This window comes from Cydia strobilella, chromosome 14, assembly GCF_947568885.1.
Source record: "Cydia strobilella chromosome 14, ilCydStro3.1, whole genome shotgun sequence".
Taxonomy (NCBI): domain Eukaryota; kingdom Metazoa; phylum Arthropoda; class Insecta; order Lepidoptera; family Tortricidae; genus Cydia; species Cydia strobilella.
The window spans coordinates 12,659,911-12,683,827 of NC_086054.1; the positions used below are offsets into that span (position 1 = coordinate 12,659,911).

The 23,917-nt window shown below is 40.3% G+C and overlaps 2 protein-coding genes across 2 annotated transcripts in view; one reads left to right on the plus strand and one right to left on the minus strand.

Moving 5' to 3' along the window:
- Window positions 1–23,917, plus strand: part of LOC134747253 (N-alpha-acetyltransferase 15, NatA auxiliary subunit) — a 118,585-nt gene that overhangs the window by 7,232 nt on the left and 87,436 nt on the right. The window contains exons 5-10 of the mRNA XM_063681861.1: window positions 649–783; window positions 1,584–1,724; window positions 2,501–2,768; window positions 3,848–4,004; window positions 4,885–5,009; window positions 5,862–6,075. Of these exons, the coding sequence (XP_063537931.1) occupies window positions 649–783; window positions 1,584–1,724; window positions 2,501–2,768; window positions 3,848–4,004; window positions 4,885–5,009; window positions 5,862–6,075 (1,040 nt within the window). The remainder of the gene's footprint in view (window positions 1–648; window positions 784–1,583; window positions 1,725–2,500; window positions 2,769–3,847; window positions 4,005–4,884; window positions 5,010–5,861; window positions 6,076–23,917) is intronic.
- LOC134747250 (mucin-2) lies at window positions 8,241–22,091 on the minus strand. The gene is made up of 2 exons (XM_063681859.1): window positions 21,864–22,091; window positions 8,241–12,001 (listed from the first exon to the last, which is right to left on the minus strand). The coding sequence occupies exon 2, from the start codon at window positions 11,999–12,001 to the stop codon at window positions 8,666–8,668; it is 3,336 nt and encodes a 1,111-aa protein (XP_063537929.1). The 5' UTR covers window positions 21,864–22,091; the 3' UTR covers window positions 8,241–8,665.

Sequence of the window (23,917 nt, forward strand, 5' to 3'; positions counted from 1 at the left end):
CGTACGTAACAATTGAATAGAAAGTTTGTAAATTATGAGATGAAGTGTACTTTTGTATGACTTACACTATAACACCTTTGCTGTGGCAATTAGTGTAACTCGTAATTAACGTAGGCGGCTGAATGGCGTCGGATCGCACAGGATAGGAACGAATGGCGAAACCTAGTATCGGAGGCCAAGATCCACTTTGGGTCGCTGAGCCAGCGAAGTAAGTAAGTAAGTAAGTAATTAACAACTTTGCATGGGGTCTTTTGACCTGCATTAAATGAGTTAGGGTCTTGAGTTGTATATCCCTAGGATGCTTTGTATTGTAGCTTTAAGCCCGGTTCACATTTGTCTGTCGTGTTGTGTTGTGTCGTGACGCATTTAATATGATTGCGTTCAAATTTGTCTGATGCACGCTGCTTGCATTATTGTTGCCCTTTTGCTGTCAGTGGTTTTGACCCCATAAGGGCCTGGGTGATTCAAAAACTTTATCTTTATCAGTTCATTTGTAGCATTTGCTAAGATCAAGAGAAAACATGCATTTATCTGACAAAGTATTATTAACTTCCTATTTTAAACTATTCATATGGGCCCATGGCAGTTCCCTTTTGGTTCATTGATAAAGGAAGTTTTTCAAAAGAAAATTTTAATTATCGTTTTCAGATTTAAAGAGGCGGAGGCAGTTTATGAAGACTTACTAAAGCGGAACCCTGAAAATGTGATGTATTATCAGAAACTTATAGAAGCTAAACAACTTAGTGATCCTGATGAAAAAGTGGCCTTCTTCGATGTATATAAGTAAGTTTAACCCAGTATGTTGTTTGTTTGAAATGTAGGTTTATTTCAGATATGGTGATTCAGTTTTAATATGACATTATTAAGTCACCCCGTACTAGCGTGTTTTGAGCGTCGTCAGCGTTATTGAAATAGGCAGACATAGAGTTGACTAGACGACGACGCTCGGGAGATGCTAGTGTGGTGTGGCCCTAAATGAAGGGGATGTACCAAACAAATAAGAACTAACTTTAAATCTAGCAGATTATTGAGATAATATTTAATATACGTAATTTAATGCCCTGCAAAATAATACGGCATGCACCGAACGGCCAGGTTAACGAAATAGAAAAAACCGGCCAAGTGCGAGTCGGACTCGCGCACGAAGGATTCCGTATCATTGTGCAAATAACGGCAAAAAATCACGTTTGTTGTATGGGAGCCCCACTTAAATATTTATTTTATTCTGTTTTTAGTGTTTTTGGTTATAACGGCAACAGAAATACATCATCTATAAAAATTTCAACTGACAGACGGGCGGACAGCGGAGTCTTAGTAATAGGGTCCCGTTTTTACCCTATGGATACGGTACCCTGAAAAGTCTTCTTATTATGAGCTTTCTCAAAGCAATGTGTTAAGTAAACTTTTGTTACTTTTATTAACCCCGTGAACGCGAAGCCTCTCGTGCGCGCCGATAATGGGCCGTAGTCGCGCGCGCCAGTGACGTCTTTGGCGGGTGAAAGGGTTAAACACTTTCGATATGTCAACATTTTACGTCGTAGAACACAAATACACAAATCTAACGAATCACACGTTATTTCCAGGAAAGAGTATCCCAAAGCAATAGCGCCCCGGCGGCTGCAGCTGTCCGAGGCGGGCTCGGCGGCCGTGTTCGCGAGGCTGGTCGACGAGTACCTGCGCCACGGCCTGCACAAGGGCATCCCTCCGCTCTTCGTCGACATTAGGTATAGTAGACAATTGAAAGGCACTCATACTAGCCGAAGTATTTTGGCGCTCGAACGCAGTGAGAGCGCCAATAGTCCGAGGCTGAAATGATGCCTTTCACCCGAGTTAAACACTCTACTTTTCATTTCGAATACGGGGAAAGTAAAATGAATGTGTTTTTTTTTAAACATGACGTATACGTTTTGTAGTATTTCTCGAGGGTACTTTCAATTAACAATTTAGGCAAAAGTATAGTTATTTATGGAATGGAGAGTCAAATATCAGAATGGAAATTGTATAACAAATTCATTTAAACTCAATCTTAATTTGCTTATCATAAAAAAATTAAAAAAATCATACTTCGAACGTAAAACGCTCTAGTGCAGACACATATCGTTTTCTGCACCTTTTAGAACAACAATGACCCTCTTTCAGAGCATGAGAAATTAAGACAATATACCACGCGAGTCATGCTCTCAGTGGGTCTTTAGACTCTTTAGGTGACCTAGTTTGTAAAAACCTTGGAAGCAAATACTTCGACTGAAACATGGGAAAGCTCCTTGATTTTACCTCTTATGGTACAGGCTTTGAAGTACCTATTCAGGTAATTTTCAACGCCGCAATAAAATATAACGTGTTCAGGACATTCAGACCCATTGAAACCATGTCGTCAGAAGATATTCATCGAAATTATTAGATTTTCAAGTAATTATAATTTACATTTGTAGTGAATTATTACATCTTGTGATCTTAATAATATTCTACTATTTTAATTAAACACCTCTTTGGATTCCAGATCGTTATACGCAGACAAAAGCAAAGCCGAAACGATAGAAAACCTAGTACTGCAATACATGGAGAATTTATCCAAAACCGGCACATTCAGTTCCGACCCGAGCGAAGCGAAGCAGCCGGCCAGCGCTCTTCTATGGGCGTACTATTACGCCGCTCAGCACTTCGATTATAAGAAGGATACGGACCGGGCTTTGAAATATATTGACGCCGCGATAGAACACACGCCGACGTTGATAGAGCTGTTTATTGTTAAAGGAAGGATATATAAGGTTGGTGCAATGTTTTTATACAATTATCTTGTGTAATCTATGGGCGCACTATTACGCCGCTCAGCACTTCGATTATTCGAAGGATACGGACCGGGCTTTGAAATATATTTAAAATATATTATTATTAATAAATATATTTGAAATATATGTTGGTAGACTGTAATGTTCATACAATATTTTGTGTAACCTATGGGCGTACTATTACGCCGCTCAGCACTTCCATTATAAGAGGTTACGGCTTTGAAGTATATAGATAGAGGTGTTTATTGTTAAAGGAAGGATATGTAAAGTTAGTAAATAGTGTTTTCATGGAATCCATATATCTTGTTTAGTTAGAATTCTGGATTATTTTGCCTAAGGTCGGCAAAGGGAAGTTAGGAATGAGAAGTTACAAAAACCTAAAAATGCTCTTAGTAATATCAGCTTCGATCGCGGTTCATTTGTTCCTTACCGATGTATGGTGGTCGACGCCGCCAGTCTCACTTTCTCAGCCTCCTACGTCGAAGTGTTTAAGCGATTTACGAAGCGTTGAAGTTCAGTAGTAAAATGAAAAGTAAGCAGTATGAAAAAGACGTCATTCGGCTCGGCTCGCATCAGCCGACGCCTGCCGACGTGCCGATGCCTGCCGACGTGCCGATGCTTTTTTCGCTCTTATTGCGCAGACAATAGTTATTTTCGATACAAGTGCGGAAAAGAGGTAATTCGAAACGAGTGGCGATAAATTAAAACACGACCGCAGGGAGTGTTTTAAATTGACACGAGTTGCGAATTACCTATTCGCACGTGTATCGAACAACGTTTTACAGTACATATGGCCCTTTAAACTTTCGACATGTGCACGAAAAGTGTTCTTTTACGCACTAGTGCGAGAAAGTAGCACCATATGTACTGTAAATAACTATTTCTATCGGCTTTTGCCGATTCCGCGTCGACATATGTAGGGAGACCCTTATTCTAAGGTTTCGGCCACGAGGCGTCCCGAGCGCGCACGGTCCGCGTCAGCGTCGAGCATGCTTGGAGCAGTTAGAGCGTGCGTGTCTTGCCCCTCGGGTAAACGTGCCGTATTTTCAATGTTTCAGCACGCAGGCGACCCAGTATCGGCATACCAGTGGCTGGAGGAGGCGCAGGCGATGGACACGGCGGACCGCTACGTGAACAGCAAGTGCGCGCGCTACATGCTGCGCGCCGGACACGTGGCGCGCGCCGAGGAGATGTGCGCCAAGTTCACCAGAGAAGGTATAATGGCTTTGTGGAACATACGCTGGGTACGATTCGGAGAGCTCCGCATCCTTGCACATCTCTGGTGGAAACCCAGCCTAACGATAGGGATTTATAGTTGGTCAAGCAAATCTTGTCAGTGCAAAAAGGCGGCAAATTTAAAAAACGTAGGCGCTTTCTACAGACAAGATTTGCTTGACCAGCTATAGAACAAGGGATTCGTCGCTCAGAATTATAGTTCGTTTTTTTAGCATTAGAAAGAAAGCGAGCAAAGAACGTAAGCGATCTTGACGTGTCTTTTCTATTAAAAATCACATTTGAAAAATAAGTCACAGCAAATATGTTACGATTATAAAGCAAATACGATATTTTACATTCTTTTGCTTTCATAAGTAATATAAACTATTTTTTTAAAAGCGTTTTTCAATATTTTTCAATAAAAAGACATGTCAAGATTGTTTACCTTTTTTTTAAGGAATGTGCCACAGATAAGACTAGAAGGACTAAAACAATCAGTATATTGCATGGGAGGACTAGGGCTAAAGGCAAATACAAATAAAATAATACAGAAAATACAGCATTCAACAAGTAGAGGTAAACAAAAGTTCGGAGGGATAAAACTAAAATATATTCTTCAGGCAGTGCTAGAAGATATCTCCAGGGCTTAATGTGCGATTAACTAAAAGTTTATGCACCGCACCGGACAGATCTATAGCAGAAGAGCATTGGTAGAGCTGAGTTGAAAATAAGCTACACCAGGATTTGAGAAAAAAAAATCTTTGTATTTGTCTGTGCTTGCCTACGATTTATATTTTCTAAAAACGGTTTTATATTTCTCTGTATTAAATTTTATTCTGGTTGTCCACGCAAAACGCTAACATCTTTATTATTTTGACAGGTGTACCGGCCACAGAAAACTTGAATGAAATGCAGTGTATGTGGTTCCAAACTGAAGCCGCTACGGCCTACCAGCGCGCCCGGCAGTGGGGCGAGGCGCTCAAGAAGGCACATGAAGTTGACAGGGTGAGTGGATAATAGTGATGATGACACATGTTGAATTTTATAACAAAATCTAGTAACATAGATAGCAAATGAGCAATTTATCACAATAATGTAGATATTAAAATAATATATGGGGATAATACAAAAATACAGAACTTGAAAGTTTCAAAATTTAAGTAATTTTTCAACTTCCAAAAAGGAAAAAAGTAAGGGTACCATTCGATTCCTTACATTTTATCCAAAAAAATATTGTAGAGCAACTATATACATAAACGCAATATTTCACCGACAAAAACGCAATTTTCTTATTTTGTCTATACATTCAAAATGTGCTCTCAGTGAACTTGACGTCACGTTCACTTATCGTTTTGTTAGAAGCGTTTCGCGAGTAAAGTACGACTGTCGGGCTTTGACTATCATTTCTGACTTTTTTATTGCTTTAATACAATGGGTCCCATTTAGACATTTGATCCTAAAAATAAACCTGATCGATTGATATCATTAATAAAAATTTGTCATCTAGCCTATTAGTTACGCGTTATACAAATATGTGCTTTTTTTGGCAGGGTCGCCCTGTAATGTCTTCTCGAAAACAACTTTACTCTTTCATAATTTTGACTGAAATATTTAGTGTTTGTTACTTTCTCCCTATTTTACCCATCAATTTGTAATGAGTACCTAATATCTTGCGGGATATTTATTTTCAACGCATAAAAATGTAGAATATCAATATGGCATTATCTACTTTCGATGTTGACCGCCGATTTGCGATTCCGAGTCCTAATGACTAATTTTGTCCCCGAATTCGTATTTATGTGAGGGGCATTATGGCTTACAGATCAGAAATTCTGACATAATATTCTCCTCTCCCAGCACTTCTCCGAAATAATGGAGGACCAATTCGACTTCCACTCGTACTGCATGCGCAAAATGACGCTCCGCTCGTACGTGGGCCTGCTGCGGCTCGAGGACGTGCTGCGCGCGCATCCCTTCTACTTCCGCGCCGCGCGCGCCGCCATCTCCGTGTATCTGCGCCTTTACCAGTGCCCGCTGCAGGACAACGTGCAGCCGCAGGAGCCCGATACAGGTATGATCTCTCTCTCTCTCTCTCTCTCTCTCACTCTCTCTCTCTCTCTTTAGCCCTTTTCTACCCTTCATTTTGCGCCATTCGTCACGGTTCCGTGCGACTTGGAGCCACTGCTTCCCCGCAGTCCTCTTGATGTCGTCCCAACGCATCTGGGGTCTACTTTAAGGACGCTCTTCCCCCCATGGTCGCCACTCGAGTAGTCGTTTACTCCACGAATCGGTCTTTCGTTCTATATGATCGTTTCGTGGTATCTATGTTCATTTATACATGTCGGCGGCCGATCCTAAGATCCGGCAGATCATGAAATTTCTAGGCCTATCGTGAAACGTGGAAATCAATGCCTCGTTCCCAGGGTCGACGAAGCCCCGCTCCTATTTTTGGACAGTTTGCCCTTCGGGCACCTGAAGAAACCTAACGAACCTATCCTACCTCATCATCCTCCTTGCGTTATCCCGGCATTTTGCCATGGCTCATGGGAACCTCGGGTCCGCTTGACAACTAATCCTAAGAATTGACGATCCGACGAAGGTTTGAACCTGTCATACCTATCTATTGGTTTAATGTGACTACCGCCAAAACGTAGCACAGGAACTTTCGATCGAGCGGAACGATCGGCCGCCGACATAAATATCATATCATACTATATCACATCATTTATTCAGTAATAATCATACATTGTCATAGGTATGTACAGTCGCCATCAGATATATCGGAGCGGCCAAGGTGCTCACAAATATCTGAACACGCTTCTATTGTCAGGGCGCTAGGTGCGTGTTCAGATATTTTTGAGCACTTCAGCCGCTCCGATATATCTGATGGCGACTGTACATTTCACTTGAAGAAAAGATAACAAAAACGTAAATGTGAAATCAGAGAGCCAAGTTCAATATTAAGAATATGTGTCGTTGTTGACTCGCCGACAAAAGAATTGAGATCTAGGTATATGGGTGCCAAGTTCTGTCTGTGCTGTGTAGAAAATCGTGAAATTATAAAAAAAAATATCATTTTTTTTACCAACTAAATATTTGTTAAAACAAAATAAATTTAAAAGTGGAAAAATTACCGCCTTAGGTGAGACTTGAACTCTCGGCTGCTGGATCGATACTCCAGCGCTCTGCCAAGTCAGCCACTTTTAAATTTATTCTAAACTTAATAGCATCGTTCATCTGTTTCTGCTTGTTAAAAATTAATTTAAAACAAAATAATTTTCAATGTGGAAAATTTCTCAGTTTTGACAGCTTTCCAATGGCACCTCAGTAGCCGTCATCATCGATCTATCTATCTTATCATCATTACCATATCAGCCTAAATATTTGTACTGCTGGGCATAGGCTTCCCCCGAAGATTTTTACGACTAGTATTACGCTACCTTCATCCAATTGGTCTCTGAGATTTGGACCAGCAACGATCAACGCTCCATTATGCTCTTTGTCTTCATTCTATCTATTTATTATTTAGTCTTTAACTCAACATCATAAAAAAACCGGCAAGTGCGAGTCGAACTCGCGCACGAAGGGTTCCGTACCATTACGGAAAAAAACAGCAAAAAAATCACGTTTGTTGTATGGGAGCCCCATTTAAATATTTATGTTATTCTGTTTTTAGTATTTGTTGTTATAGCGGCAACAGAAATACATCATCTGTGAAAATTTCAATTGTCTAGCTATCACGGTTTATCTGATACAGCCTGGTGACAGACAGACAGACGGACAGCGGAGTCTTAGTAATAGGGTCCCGTTTTTACCCTTTGAGTACGGAACCCTAAAAACGGAAGGCAGCTAGAGAGTAAAATAGACGGCGTCAAACCGCAAACCGCCGTGAAGCCAAATAGAGCGAGACATTTGAAAAGTTCTAAATCTAGACTAATCATGTCATTTAACATAAATGCGCAGAAGATTATAATTACTAACGGTAATGGATGGTCTAAATAAAGCGCGACCTACCGGAAACAGGCTGTCGTCTTCTCATTTTGGAAAATCGGAACCATGTTACTATTTTTGTAATTGTAAAATTTAATGTTAATTTATGAAGATTGAAATAAACAGGTGAACCTCTCACATACAATATTATTTTGTATTGTAACATGTTTCTAATTCTGAGCCTATTTGCTAACTATATAATACGGTTTTTATAGTTCCACCTTGAGAGATAAAGAAAAACAAACGTTCAAATGTTTACATTGTTTTATTTTACTTTTTATATTCTTTGTATTAAAAATACAGTACAAAATCACAATGATTTGTTATTATTAATTTGTTAAAAATAACAATCATGACCATAATTACAACACAATATTCAGTATACTGTCACTCTTATCTATCATATCACACATTTCTAACATTTCGAAAATACTGACATAAATAAATAACAAACTATGCATGCACCGCAGTCTTAAAATAATTTAATAAATAATTACGAGCGTCCAACCATCGCTAACGTCCAACACTAAGGACGCACGTCCAAAAATCGTTCTAAATATGGCAACGCGGATTCGCCCGCTAGTCTCTCGCTTACACTACTTAGGACACTTTAACATCACATTTGCGCTTTATATTTACACAATACAACTGTTCAGACTAGAGCTTTGGTTTCACCGTCCGTAGCCGGCCGACCGGTACCTCTCACGTTCCCTCGTCTGCGTCGCCTGGGGCGTGAGGAAGTACACGTGAGCGCCTTCCCCGGGCAGACGGTACGACACGAACGAACCCGGCCGGCCTTCCCCTGCCGCGTTCACGGGCGTTATCCACTCCGCATCTGGGTTTATAGGCGGCAGCGGCCTTCTGTAATTAACCGCCGTATCACCAGCTAACGATGGTCTGTTTAAGTCATATTGCTCCCCTGCTGTGTACTGTGGCCTTTGAACTTGAGATGGCACCCTGTACTGCTGTGATCGGTATCCCGGATTCGGTATCGGGATAAACTCGCTGTCAGGGTTTATCGTTGGCCGCGGTAGCCGCTCGTTCACTAAAGTGTCATCGGCTAATGACGGCGGCTTGGGAGGCTGTACCAGTTCGGCGTTATGATGTCCTATGGGCTCGCTGTTAGGGTTTATCGTTGGCCTAGGGTGACGCTCGTTAACGAGAGTGTCTCTGTCCAGCGACGGCGGATTTGGACTCTGGGACTCGATGATTTCATACGCGTAATTCAGGTTGATGTTGTTATCTATCGGCGTCCTGACCGTTCCAATAGCAGGAGTCACCGCCAAACCGTTGACGTCATGAGTACTGTCTTCGATCTTCTTGCCGAAGATGTCGAAGGAGTTCTTAGTGATGTCGTCCAGATATCTCTCGTCCTGCTGCGTGTAGTACCCGTGGCTGATCGAGCTTGGGGTCACGCTGGGAACTCTGTGGCTGACGTGATGTTGTGCTGGCTTGTCGTTTTGTATCGGAATGTGGTTTTGATTGTTTTTCGGTCTGACTTCCTTGATTATCGGGTTGTCCTCGTAATCTTCGTCTCTGGTCTTCGTTTTAGGATAATATCTTGTAGATGTCGGTGTCTCGGTAGTTACTTGCACATTCTCTATTAAATATTGCTGGTGGGACACAGGCGAAGCTGATGGAGTGATGGCGTTAAACTCGTTATTCAAATTAAATGGCTTACTGTAGCTGACCATGGGTCTAAAAGGTTCAGGATCCAATTTCGGCGCTCGGAAACTGAATTGATCCGGTCTCGGCTTCGATTGATAACTAAACTGGTATACAGGTACTTGCACGGGTCTCGAGGTGATTGCCTTAGGTTTGTGGCCGTGTTGTCTGTGTTGCTTAGGCCTCTTAGTTGTAAACAAGTCGATAGTTTGCTGTATATCAGATATCTGCTGGTAGAATGCCTCAGGTCGTTTTTGTTGTGGTTGTACATACACGGGCTTCTGAATACTGAAGTATTCTTGTGTGAGCGTACGGGGGCCTTGTTTCTGTGGCCACAAGAACAGCGCATCGGCTTGATCGATCGCTCCGTAAGCTACGTCGACAGCCGGGTTATACGCTTGTTGGTTATTGATAGCTTGTTGATTTTGCTGCGGTGGCACAGTTTTATAATAGTTTCTACCATCGAAGAACGATGCTGGGGACGGAGAAGTTTTAGGCTGTTCGTCATAGAAGTAGAACGATGCCAAGGCGTTTTCATTTGGCCTTCGGTTGTACACAGGTTGAAGCTTCGTGATCGGTACGTTGCTATTTTGAGTGTTCGAGTAGTACGCTCTTAATGGCACTGGGGTTGATGTAACGAAGTTGTCCGTTATCACATCGGGAGTTCTCTCTGGCACTTTGTATACAATGTAAGGTTTCTCCGTTGTAGTAGGCGGGTTCTCGTATCTATCAGGATAGTCGTATAAAACGGACACCGACAAAGGCTTCGAGGTAACCTTACTCCTGATTTTGTATACAGGCTTTTCTGTTTTCGGCCTCGGGTTGATTTCTTCAGGTAGATTCTGGACTCGCACTGGGACTCGTTTCGGTATCTCCACAACGATTTGCGGCCTCAATTTCTGGGTCGGGACTTCTTCAACATACTGCGGCGTTGTTGTTGTGGTAGGTACTTCAGTTGTTCTTGTTGGGTATTCTGTGGTAGTGGTGGTAGTAGTGGTAGGTCTAGTCTTGTACTTATTGCGATGCACAGACGGTGTCGGCGACGGCCGTTTTATCGTCGGTTTCGGTCTGGCGTAGGTCGATGTGGTTGTCGGTCGAGTTGTCGATTTGGTCGCTGGCGTAGTTGTTTTATCTTCCAGAGGAGCAAAGAAGTCCGGAGGTGGGGGCAATATAATTCCAGGTACTAATGGTCCCGCAGGCACGCTATTGTTGTAGTCCGCGCGGTAAGAAAAATTGTAAGGCGGCGGATAGTAGATCGAAGGGTCGTCTTCGTCGTACAGGTCTGACTGGTTGCTCGGTGGTGGTAGGAATGCTGCGCCCGGCGGAAAGCCTTCTGGAAAAGAGCCGTTCATGGATGGAGGGAAAGGGAATGCTCCTTCGCTCGCATTCCCGGGTAGGAATGGGAACGGAGGAATTGGCAGCGACGCTCCCCCGGCAGAAGTGTTTCCCGGATGTTCACCCGGGGCGTAGGGCGGACCTGGTGCAAAGGGGAATGGCGGAGGATATAGAGGGCTCTCGCCTTCTCGCGTAGCGTAGGGAGGGAATTGGGGCGCAGGGACACTGCCGCTAGGAGTGAGGAAGACGAGCGGTCCGTCGTCGGAGAGTCGTACTGGAAAGGGCGGTGGCACTTTTGGTTTCTGCGGTAGCTTTACTTGCCTTCTGGGCGCCTCGTAATCGTCGATCGGGGGCCATGGCCTGCGAGCGGTCTCTTTCGTTCGCTCCGGGAAGGAACCACCTTTCAACACTAATAGATGGTCCTCCGCTAGCCAAATTTCGTCTTTCTTCAGACCTCCTAATGTTTGTATATTATCCTTATCTCTAGTTTCCGCGTTTGGCTCGTAACTCACTATTCCCGGCCGCTTAGGTGTTTTAGAGAAAATTTCATTCTGAATGAGACCATATTTCCCTTCGGCCACCTGATCGGAGAGCGTCTTTTTGTCCTCGTCCACCTCTTTGGGTTTGACGGCTTCTTTGCCTTCGCCAGCGCTGGACATGAGCATGCCATCGTCCCATATGCCCTGGTTCCATCCTACGGTGCTGCCCGACTGGTCCGGCACGACCACGCCTACGAACTTGCCGGTTTCGCTCTTGGCGTCGTACGCTATGGAGTTCTTGGGGTTGCCGTACTCTTTATCGGGTTTGATCTTGATATGTCCGCCGATGAGTCGCTTGATGGTTCGCTGCGACTCAGCGGGGTCGGCGTCGGGCGGAGGGCCGAGACTGCGCTGATCGCGCACGAACGAGTCGGGCGGCAGCACGTAGGTCGGCACGAGCACGCTAGCGCGCGCCTCGCACGCCCATGCCAGCGCTAGCACGAGCGCTATCGCCGCCCCTCTCACCATCTGAAAGTTTACAAAACATCACCTTTTAGTTATTACAAGTCACACTACGAGTATTACGTCTAACCAAACACAGGTGTTCTAAAACTATGAATTAACTCATCTAAGTAAGCAGATTGTTATTTAAATACGTTCCGTAGTTTACGCTCATGAGCGCGCGAAGTGAAAGGACTCGGAGACAAAGGCGACGGTCACTGATTCGGGCACTGCCGCGCCGCGCGCCGCTGCTCGCCTTTTATCAAGTTTTTCTGACCACCTCCGACCCGCCTGGCATTGAGAATCAAGCGTTTAATTGGAAATTGAATGGCCAGTAATAACCACGAGACAGGAAGGCCGGCCTTAATACGAAAACTGCGAGTGTCATGCTGTTCGGCTATGACTCCGTATTCCATTTTGGTTTCAATCAATCGCGCCTCATTGTTTTAGATCGCTCATTCTTCTTTAGCCTCGACGAGAGAAATGCTCATTAGGCGCAATCGCTAACGACATGAAATCTACGCGAGTTTTGAAACAATGATCGGATAATTTTTCAATATCGAACGGCACGAGCTTGTAATGCAATTTTATGGTCGAAGTCACGATTGTGCATTAGCCGAGTTGTGTGCAAAATCGCGTCTCTTTAGATGATTGCGGTGTGGGCGACATGTGACACGGGGCCGAAATGCGCGAAATGGTTAAACGACATTATATTGCGAAACGACCGCGTTTGCAGCGAAAGCGCTCGGAGGCTGTATCGAGTGGTTTAATGGTGGAGCTAGATTTAGAGCAGTTAGGGCAGTGAAGGTTGAGTCGCCGGTGTCCGGTGGGCGTTGCAGGGCGCCGTGAAAGGCACGGTAGCCTAGCCGCGATAAGAACACGAACGCTCGGCGGAAAGTGTACCGGCCCATTAAACAGAAATAGGCGGCCGCGCGTGCCCTGCCGCGCCTTGCAAAACTGCGCTATCGATGTTTTTAATTGGTTCGATTCTGCTCCAGATTGATACTAATGATATTACCCCAATAGGTTACTCTGACCTTTCAACTACAAGTTAGATACTAGATGAATTTTGGAGGGTAATGCTGGGACGTAAATCACGGCAACCTTGATTTGTTTAATAATCGCATTGTCGCGGTTGAGCAACGCTTGCATAACGCCCACCGGTTGTTTGCTTTCCGAACCCAGTAACTACCACTTTACTAAACTACATATATATAGCAGCGAAGACAGCGGAGTTAATTTTGTAATATTAACGTATACCGAAGTAAATAAGTAAAGTTCAAAGTAAATATTGAATAGGCACCTGACATTTGCCGAATCATCCTTTAAGTGCATCCTTTCGTTTATCTCGTTAGCCTTTATAAGAATTGTCGCGATTGTCACTACCACTACCGAACTAAATGTTTTATATTATTAAAAGGCTGTCGTAATGCGACATGAGCGATGGAAACTAAGACAAGCGCGCGGCCTTGCGGAGGCAAGGTGCCCAATTTTTTTTGCGGTCAGTAAAAAACGTGCAGTGATTAAACAAAACCAACGGCCTGGGGTTTTATTCCAATCGATTACCGAGCTCAGGGGAATCGAACGCTGCTGCAAACCAGTATAAGGTAGCTTTTCGATTACGCATAGTTGCTATGGATCTCGAGATCACCGATTTACTGGTTCACGTGGCTGAGTCAGCAATGGGAATGCACGGCCTGGGAGTGTCGCAGCCGCTTTCAACAATGCCCAGCCTTGTGGTTGTTGAGAACACGCCCTAACCACCGATCAGCACACAAAGCCATTGTTTTTCCCCCGATTCTAATGCTGTGAGCTTTCTTTACGTTCTCTTTTCACCGAGCGTTGGGAAACGGCCGGGTGATGCATTGTTGACGATTTGTATTCAGCTCGGATCGCCGACTTTCCATCGGCCTTTGTGTGTGCTCGCGTCCACACCAGGATGCGTTTCGTCACACGCATTTTTCAACCCGGTCCTTTCTCGCATCGTGTTTAGCTACTATTACCGTAATTACCGTACGGACGTCTCGGTCTGCATAATTGCATACATAGATCTCCTTGAGCTTACGGAACGACGGAAACCTACGCGTATTTATTACAACTTACACTAAGTACCGACTGTTTGCAACCTGTGGCTGTACCATATTATTAGTTTGATAACTTGTCCGTCAGGCTTGTTCTGGACACGCGTTAATATTGCACAATAAACAATAATGAATCGATCGTATCAAATATCGATATGTAATATTAAAAGTACACGTGGCGATCTGGTTTTGTCGCGACTTTCGAAACTGTAACAAATTGTTGACTGTGGCATTGGTGGCCCCGAGCGGCACAATTATGCACTTTGTCCTTATAAGGTAGTGTGTGTGCGCGGCGGGTAACAATGTGGTCATTATGGTCGGAATGTCCACCTTGAGTGGTCTTCGAAAATTGATTCGGAAATAGAGTTACCTATAATCATCTAGGTTTTCGTATCTTACCTGCATAACAATAATTAATTACTTAAAAACAATGTCAATTTTTTTTTAAACACGATACTGACATTACTGACCAGAACTAGAAAAGTAGCTTCGTTCATGTAATTCGTAGATAAACTCGTCATTTTTGAAAGAAAAAAATCTATTATCTACTATTTTTCGAATCCGGCCTTCACCACTGGAGGGCTTCGTCACTTTTTCTTTAATATATGACATCTATAACAGTTTTTACCATTTTACTAGTTAATGAAACACATTTTTTTTACTCTGGGTATATTATTATATCCCATAGTAATAATCAATATAATCATTATGCCGTATTCTTTCCTAATCAAAATAATTTCAATTTCAAACTATAATTATTTTCAAAAGTATACGGCAGTGTTAATTCGCGTTAACAAGTTGCGACGCCTCACGTAATTGAGTCGGTAAATGTTTCGGCTGAGCGGAGCCGGCCAGCCGTTTAGGATGCGCACGCGTCGCGTCGTAGCGTGAATCGATTAGGGTTGCTAGCATCAAACAAACTTTTTTTATTACGTTGCATAATGAGCATTTTGTACGGTCAACTATTTGTACCTCCTTGATATATCTATAAACAATACGTAAACAAGGGATCTCGATATATAACTTTTACTGTGATCAAGGTTCAGCGAGCTGCAAAAGTGCATACCCAATTCATTCATAAAGTGAGTAAGTATGCGCATTCGCAGCTGGGTGTACGTAGTAGCTTAGAAATCAAATTGGTTTAATGTCAATGGTTTCATCATATTTGTGTTTGTCTAGAATTTTCCGATTTTGTTAAATGGAAATGACTTTATGTTGCAATTTACCAAAATAAGCAACTTTATAAACCCTATTGTGTGAGTATATAACTAAAAGTCGTACCCAGTTCACCAACGAAATTGGCATGGAATGAGAAATGCGTAGGTTTCTGTAAACTCAATTTTATCTATCTCTAAGCTTCTGTTTCGTTGTCTTATAATTAAAACCCATCTGTAAATTACTTAACCATAACAAAACTGTCTAAAACGCGTATCCATGTTTCAACTGTACAGTTGTACACCTAATCTAAATCTTTCAAATCCCCACAAAAAGCGAAGAGAAATTGAAATTACTAAATAATTTTGCGTAACGCAGCCAACCCTAATCGAGCGCGTGCCGTCTGATTGATCTACGGCCTCATTATGCCGTTAAGTTTAAAAGGTCGCAAATACATTGCACTTTATATTATAAACGTGACTTTTGTAACTGACATTGTAGTTGTAGGTATGCTCGAAATTTATCGAAAAATTGTTGCATACAGAAGGTACGTTTTAGTCTGATTTAGTTGCGATGGTAGCAACAAACGTTTAGAGTAGACGTTCTGTAAACATAGTTTAAGGTCTGCAATTTAACCTCGCATCGAAACCAATCTTCCTAAAAATGCAAAATTAAATTTACAAACATACTAGACAGCCGAAACCTGTCATTTCAGCTTCACGGCTTAATAACAATCGACCGAAGCGTCAATAACAAAATTGAAAAGCGAATTCTAGATTAGAATATGACTGCAACTAGAAATCTGTGTCAATTGACACGATCACACTGGATGCGTCTACAATCTACAAACAGGTTCCTTCGCCTTGACCGCCGATCCCTGACACTATTTATTTGCATCTACTATAGGGAACAATAGAAACTTAACGTAATTAACGATACTGAAGACGACATTTGCGCATCCACGATGCTAACATTCAAAGGGATACAACCTTTGTCGATGTTCTGACATTCTGTGATAAATCATTGCGCTAGATATATTGCTTTAAGGTCAAAGAACAAAATAAAAATACGTATAGGAAAATTTTCTTTGATCTCAGAATTAATCAACTGGATGATAACAATAAGCGAGATATATTCTATTTTTGCGTACAATGTATTGAGACTGGATTTGAAATGTTTTGGTTAAACTCGCTCGTTTGCAGTAACAACATGAAAGCAATATTTGCTTTAATGTTGCTCTTACACATTTTATGTGTAAGAACATATTTGCTTTTTTATGTATACCTATTCGGATTGAGTTGTTGGCAGCTGAATGTTTGGGTACTTTTCATGTTTCTACCGTTTTATGTTTTTTGTCTTTTTGATGCATACGAGTTTTTCTATAAGGCATCTTTATTACCTCGAATCATCTCAATTGCTAAATGGAATTTAATGATTGTTTTATCGATTCGTCAGAACCTGTAGGTATACGTGGTTAACGGCTTGCGGGTTATGAGTTCGTAACAAGCCGGATTACTGTAATTTTGTTATGTTTAGGTATTTTCCACTGTTAGTTAACCTTATCGGTTTAAGGAAATAATATTTTAGATACAATATACAATACAATACAATATTATTGTCTAAAAGATGATAAAAAAATACTTGCTCAGTATGTGGAAAATCACTACTTACATTGCGTACCTAGTTTTCATTCATTTCTCATTCCTCTACTATAAATGTTTAGGTATTCTTATTATCTCAAACTATAGATTTAAGATAATGCAACAAAACTAAGTATTGTAATGTCATACTTTATCGTCACTGAATAAATTCGCCACGCCTGGTTAAGGTGCCCTAGACGTCGACCTCGCATTTTAATTCACCTTAATGTGGGAATTCCTTTATAATGTCTTAAACAACGTCTGAATCAGATTATGTTAGCTTTTAAAACACTATACCTTTGTCCAAATTTATAATATTGGGATTGAACGTAGGCGTTTACGATTATTAAGTCTTAAATGTTAAGAGTAATTAGTGATAATGATTGAAATCCTTTTTAGCGTGTCTATAGTTTTACTTAAATAGATTTTATTTGATTATTAAATTAATATTGAGTTCACTTTGCCTTTACCCGTGTGCCTTTTACAGTTTACATTGTCTTAGCGATGGGCTAAAAGAGATGAATTCGCCTCGAACTTTTTAATAATATGTTGTTTTACATTTTACTTCGGTATATTATGCTTATATACATTACCTACTGGTAATGTGCAAAAAAGTTTCTTCCAACCTACATAAATACATATAAGATTCGCAATGACAATAATCTTTGTTATTTTCATTGAATGGTATGAGATCACCTTGTAAAATCGATCTAATTCCCCGAGTCGTGACTAGGTACGGCGCGCACGCGCCAATAGCAGTAAGATATTTCAAACTATTTTTCTATGGGCTCTGTCATGTGGCCCATTGTTAGCAGATTTATGATTTATAATGATACTAAACTCCAAGGTAACGTGCACATTGTGCAAGTCTTTCTACAGTAATGGATATACAACAATTTTCATATGTTATTGTACTAGAAAATTCATTCGTTATGAACATACTTTAGACAGGTTCGTGGGTTGCTTGACCATCTATCCGTCTCTACAGTAGCATAGCATTGTATGCGTATAATTGTTAGTATCACTAGCAAAGTAAAGTACAATTAATCTCCATGCACAGCATTCTTCATCATTGTTGTACTGGTGTAACTTGGCAAGGTCTCAGTCTCATATATGTTGTATGTCGCTTTGACCTCCGATTGACAACTGTTTAGTAGGTTTGCAGAAATATGTATATGGTGTTGTATTATTAGCGGATGTCAAAGCACAATACAAAATATATAGAGCTGCGACCTCGCTATGACTTCGCATACAAATATGATGAAAAACGCAGCTTTGTATAAAAACAGTCTTGTTAATCTTTTTCTACTAGAATTCTGATGTGACTCTCAGGTCTATTGCATACTTACTTTACATATCAATTTACGTTGGTTTGTCGTCTATTTATTCAAATGCACACGTTGAATGCTATCTCACCCTTGAGTTTTTAAGAAAAGAACCTTCACACCAATTAAATTGGTAAACTTCCGTGTGCTAACTAGTTGCTAACTTCGTCTTACAAATATGTCGTGTGTCTCTTATTTAATGTAGAGATAACTATATCACACCGATCTTGATAGCGATAACATGTTTTCATTTGCCGGTTAATTAAACAGATCCATCTTAGTATCATGTCCCAATTTTAAAATTTATATAACTATTTACACACGTTTAGTTTGGCTTTCTTTTCCCACTAAGCGGCTTTCTTAGCATTGTTTCGTAATTCCGTAAAGTGGTCGCATCCAGCTTTATTGTACGTAATCTGCCGTGTAATGCGCTCCCATGTCATACGTTCGTAATTGCTGTTACAGCATCCTCAAATTCTACATCGTTCCGGCCCCATCGAGTACGTGGCTTGTTAACTTACGAACTTCCTTATCGACGACAATTTCATCAAATTAACCATTACTGTCTTTAACATGCATCTTTTATTGTTGCAGGTAAGTCATCTATCTATCATCTCACTGTTATTAGTGGCCAACGATTGAGATCGGAAGGTACGATCAACACCGCTTTGTGATATACCAGTATGAGGTAAACATCAATTAACTGATACATAGATAATGCTAGCTATTAGTTAGTTCTGTATTGTTTAATATGAGCCTCTTTTGCAAGAGTTTCAAAATTTTTCCGCCACTATGCTTTGCCTTTTGGTGTTTTTCGGAGCGTGGCGCATAATAGGCAACCTTAGATTGCGCGCGAGTCCTTCGCTCGGTGCGCGTGAAAAGCTGCATATTTTATTATCTGCTGCATTTTATAACATTATTTTCAAGCGACGGTGATTTGGATAGCTGTCAGATTATCGTTTACGGTAATTATTTCCAAGGTAAACTTTATATTTGTTGCGAGGTACGTGCGGAACTAGCGACATTATGGGCTGACAACGCTGTTATAATAACAGTACCTAATGATATTGTCTTCGGTTACCGCGATAGTTACTCATGAAATAAAACTATGAAAACGGATTATATCGCGTATATTGAATTTATAATACATCCCGACGTTTCGAACTCTTTACAGCGTTCGTGGTCAACGGGTGAGTACCTAATGAGTTATGGTTGCGGTTATTTCGTCTCGTTAGCCCGCTGATGACGAAGCGAGACTAACACAACTATTGTCTCAGTCTCTTGCTACATACGCGGTTACAAAAATCATTGTCTTTTTGTTTTTGCTATCTCGGTTTTCCCTGATCGTATATAGTTTTTGTTGCACTTATATATTCAGCCGGATCTTTACTTGTACCTCTTGACGTCAAACGCGGTCTCAGTCTCAACCCATTATAAATGAGTAGGTATTTAATCGTTATTTGCGTATGCTAATATATAATTCACGTTCGGAACGGCACGCGTTTCGTCTCGTTTATCGTTTAGCAACGTCTGGGTTACTAAAGCGCATATTGTCGAACCCCGTGTGAAATAGACCGAGGACGTCAGTCTTGTCCACTCAGTCACACATGAAATCTGATACTGCACATGTTGTCTGTTATTACCATTTTGTTTATTCAACTTTCTTATAGGTGTCTACATCTAATGTTTAAAGACAGTCAGTTTTTTACCTATCAATATAGGTAAAAGATGCCGAAGCCAAAAGGGCTAGTGCTAATTTGCGTAACAGGATTTTTTTACCTACTCCCAAGTATGGCCGATTTACTTATTGCGATTTTTAAAGATTTTTACTAGGAACTCATTAGTCATATATTTTGTATAAATTACTTGCTAAGTTAAATTTTCAGTCTTACTACATTGTTATTGTAAACACTCAACCCGTTTCGAATTCAAGGCAAAACTTCCATATGGCAGATGACATTGCAATCAGGTAAGTAAGACCCAAGAAGGTGACCTAGCTATGTAGATTATCGATGTGTCATCGCTATTTCTGATATAATACCATAACGGTTCACGTTTGCGCTAATATCAGTCTTATGTATGCGGAATCCTATGTTAAATTAAATGTGTGCGTTTCCACATAAAAGTGAAAATCTCTTTTACTTTCTATGCATTCAAATTTCTAGTGCTACTTGCTATGTTTAACAGACGTAAATACACTTTTAAACACATTTGCAGCTATTAGATTTACAATCACAATCCATATTTGCTTTATCGCGATTACGATCTTGGCTGTTATGGTTTTTTAACCGAATTTATCTGGTTTTTACTCACGGATACAATAAACGAATCTTTGTATACGCGTTTTAATTGATATTTGTGTTATTTTCACACGATTTGCCTAAACATTTAAATGATGAGGATTTACTATTGTTATTGTTTACTTCCTCAACTTTAATATTACGTTTGTATTGCTTCTATAAATAAGCTAACTAGCACTCTCATCTCTTAAGATTACATCATCCTCCTGTGTGGCTTTGGTGCATTTATTTTAATAGTGAGCGCGATCGGAAGTCACCAATTTACTCTCTAATGCTTGATAGCTACATGATCATTATTCATCTTCAACCCATATGGCGAGCAATCAAAATGTTTATATCAACTTTCTTCAATTAAAAAAAATGTAAATCGATTGGCAATTATAAATGGAACCTGCTCCAGATTTGAACGCTCTAGTAATCGATTATGTATTGATATACCTTCAACGATTTGATTATTAACGGGTATGTACGTGACATAAGAGTTAATCGAGTTACACGTATTGAACTAATCAAGCTTAAATAGTCACGTAATTCGTAACGTTAGTTCGATGCAAATATACCATTAGTATCGCGTACACGTTTGCACGACGTACCGTTAGGATTTTATGTCTTAGTTTACAGCAGAATTCTTAATTTCTATCGGTAATTGAAACAACAGTTCTAATTCAAAATGAGACTAAATCTGATTTGAAAATAAATTGTAAAATCCCAGCTACCATGGAATTCCATTGTTTTAACAACAGTATGGTGCAATGGAATGCACACTCATATGCTATTAAGGCACCATATCCTAGACAAAACTCATTATATCTAATAAAGTCATCTAGTCCATGTTAGGTGGTCTTCGCTGATTGCTTTGAATGAGTTGTTACGATGTTACTGATGCTTAACATTAACACACGCATATCCATCCATTCATAAAGTCCTACGCTTGATTTGCTATCGTTAGAATTGTTTTGAAGCGATACAACGTGTGGGTGAACATTTTGACATTGTAGGCGTTTCGGGTCATGTCTTTACTTATTGTTATATATTTGCGAAACTGTTTATTATTCTCTGTTATTTGCATTATCATCCAATTAATGGAATTGATATTCCTAAAGGGTTTAGTCATGTTTGGTAACCGAGTCTGAGATTCGATTCGCTGAAACGCGCATTTGTTTGCATTTTCCCACAGGTGTTTCTTTATACGTGCACGTCAATGAGTTTTATGTCGAAGGCTGAGCTCTGTGAAACTTTAAGTTTAATATTTCTGTCGCGATACCGAACCTTATTGTTGTGGCGTTCATTGTTGCCGGCGTCGTGAGATCTGGGTCGGGGCCCTACTGCAGAATTGTCAATATAAAACCATACTAAAACTCATAAAACAACAGTAAACTTGCGCTTACATTTCTGATAACGGTTGAGGCTGCGGCTATGGTCAACACTTCTTGATATTCAATCGCACATCACACGGATGCTAAAGTCACTTCACTTGAGTTGTTTTTTTTATCACTGTTCAGTCACTGGCACATGTCGGGAACTGTCACGGAGGTCGGTCGGTGCTCGAATGCTGGTTCCCGGGTCCTGTGGTGGGGTGGCACGTGTGGTCGTCTAGTCTCGCGGCGCATGAGTGGCGAGGTGGTAGGGGGCGCTCAGAGTAAATACTCCGGCCGTAGCGCGTGCGCCGCTCACGCACACACTGACGGTTGTCACCCACACGTGTATAACAATGACGTGTTTAACATCTAATGATGAGTGTTTGATACAAAATCGATGGGGGAGCCCTATCGTCCTCGTGCTTAGACGGATGTCGCCGGTACGCTATTGTTCATAAGATGATGTAACGTGTTTATGCTATGGATCTTGGATTAATTACATCCTACTATATAATTTAGTATTGCCCTTCTATGGTCCTTTGATTTGAAATGATTCACTTATGAGTACATAAGCTTCAATATCTAGAACTGATTAATAACTAAATATACTGACTGTATTATCGACCAGTTTTGCGTGGGTGGCTGTACAATTGCCCTTAACTCACGAAATATTTATAGGAAAAAAAAAAATTTACACACAAGTAAAATACAAACATGAACGCTGATAAGTGTTTTATACCTATTGGTTCCTTTCATCGTAAATGTGTTTACAGATAAAAATACTTTGATCTACCAAAATCTTAATTTAAGGGGAAAATGTGTTTTTTAGGGTTCGCCATGTCCGGCTGTCTGTCTGTCTGTCTGACCGTCTGTCCGATGCTTTTCTCTGTGATGGTTAGTGCTACAAAGCTGCAATTTGGCGTGTTTTTTTGAAGGTACCTCCGTAAAGTGGGGGTGGTTTTTTTTTTCGTTTCAACCCTAGGGTGTAAACCCTCCAGTGAATGAACAAAATCACGTGTTTTGCCTAAAATAAGAAATATTGTCATATCTACCACTTGTATTTTTTTTTCTTATTGGTAACTGTTTCCTTTACAATGTCAACACGTGATAAGTATTTATTTATAATTGTTCCATTACTGGCTTATCAAATGTTCTCAACGGTGAACGGTGTGTTCATTTACTGGTGTTGTCTCAATATATATGTTTTTTTTTTAATTTAAATGTTAACGTAATGATTTGAAGCTGATGTTTTGAGACTATGCATAGAGAATGATTCTGATTCATTTCTATAGTCAATTTACTAGCATTTTTTATTCCTATGTATGAACAAACAGAAATTTATTAGATTTCTACTAATCTATGATTCTATGTATGAGCAATGTAACGCCGAACGTATTTTTGCATATTTTGTAAATATTACTTTTTTAACGGGGCTTATTAATAAATTTAATGCTTTAAAAGTTTTTAAATGCTAAAATTAGGTTTTTGGGTATTTTTTGATAAATTCTTTTATAAAACTATGAAAGTATTAAAAAATCGCAGAAATCACATTCTTGTTTATTAAATGAGGATTGATTAAATTGTATTTAATTATTTCAATTATTGATAAATACTGAGAAATATTTTTTTTAAACTAAAAAAATGCTTTAGTGTTCATTCACTGGAGGTCTACCCTACAGTATCGTTGGATAGGTCTTGCAAAACGAATAGGAAAGTGAATATTTTTGGAAATATTCCCTTCGAAAGCAAAATAAATGTGTCCCCCCTCTAAAATATCGTAGAAATAGCTTAAAAATAACATTAAATGAAAACTATAGCGAACATAATCAGTTTAGCCGTTTTTGAGTTATCGCACAAAGTCTCCCCTTCATAATAAAAAGACGTATAGCCACAGCTCACATTTAAACGTTATTACGACATTAAATAAAGTAAAATGTAAGATAAAAATTGCTTATTGTACTCATTTAATTGATATATATATATATTTAATTTCTCTAAAACAGTTTCATTGGCGGAATGAATAATGCTGTCGAGTTGACTACGAGTATTGGCAGTTTCAGAACGATAAAGTAAATAATTAAAAA

Coding starts and splice junctions, on each gene's coding strand:
- LOC134747250 (XM_063681859.1), bottom strand. CDS start 12,001: ATGGTGAGAGGGGCGGCGATAGCGCTCGTGCTAGCGCTGGCATGGGCG.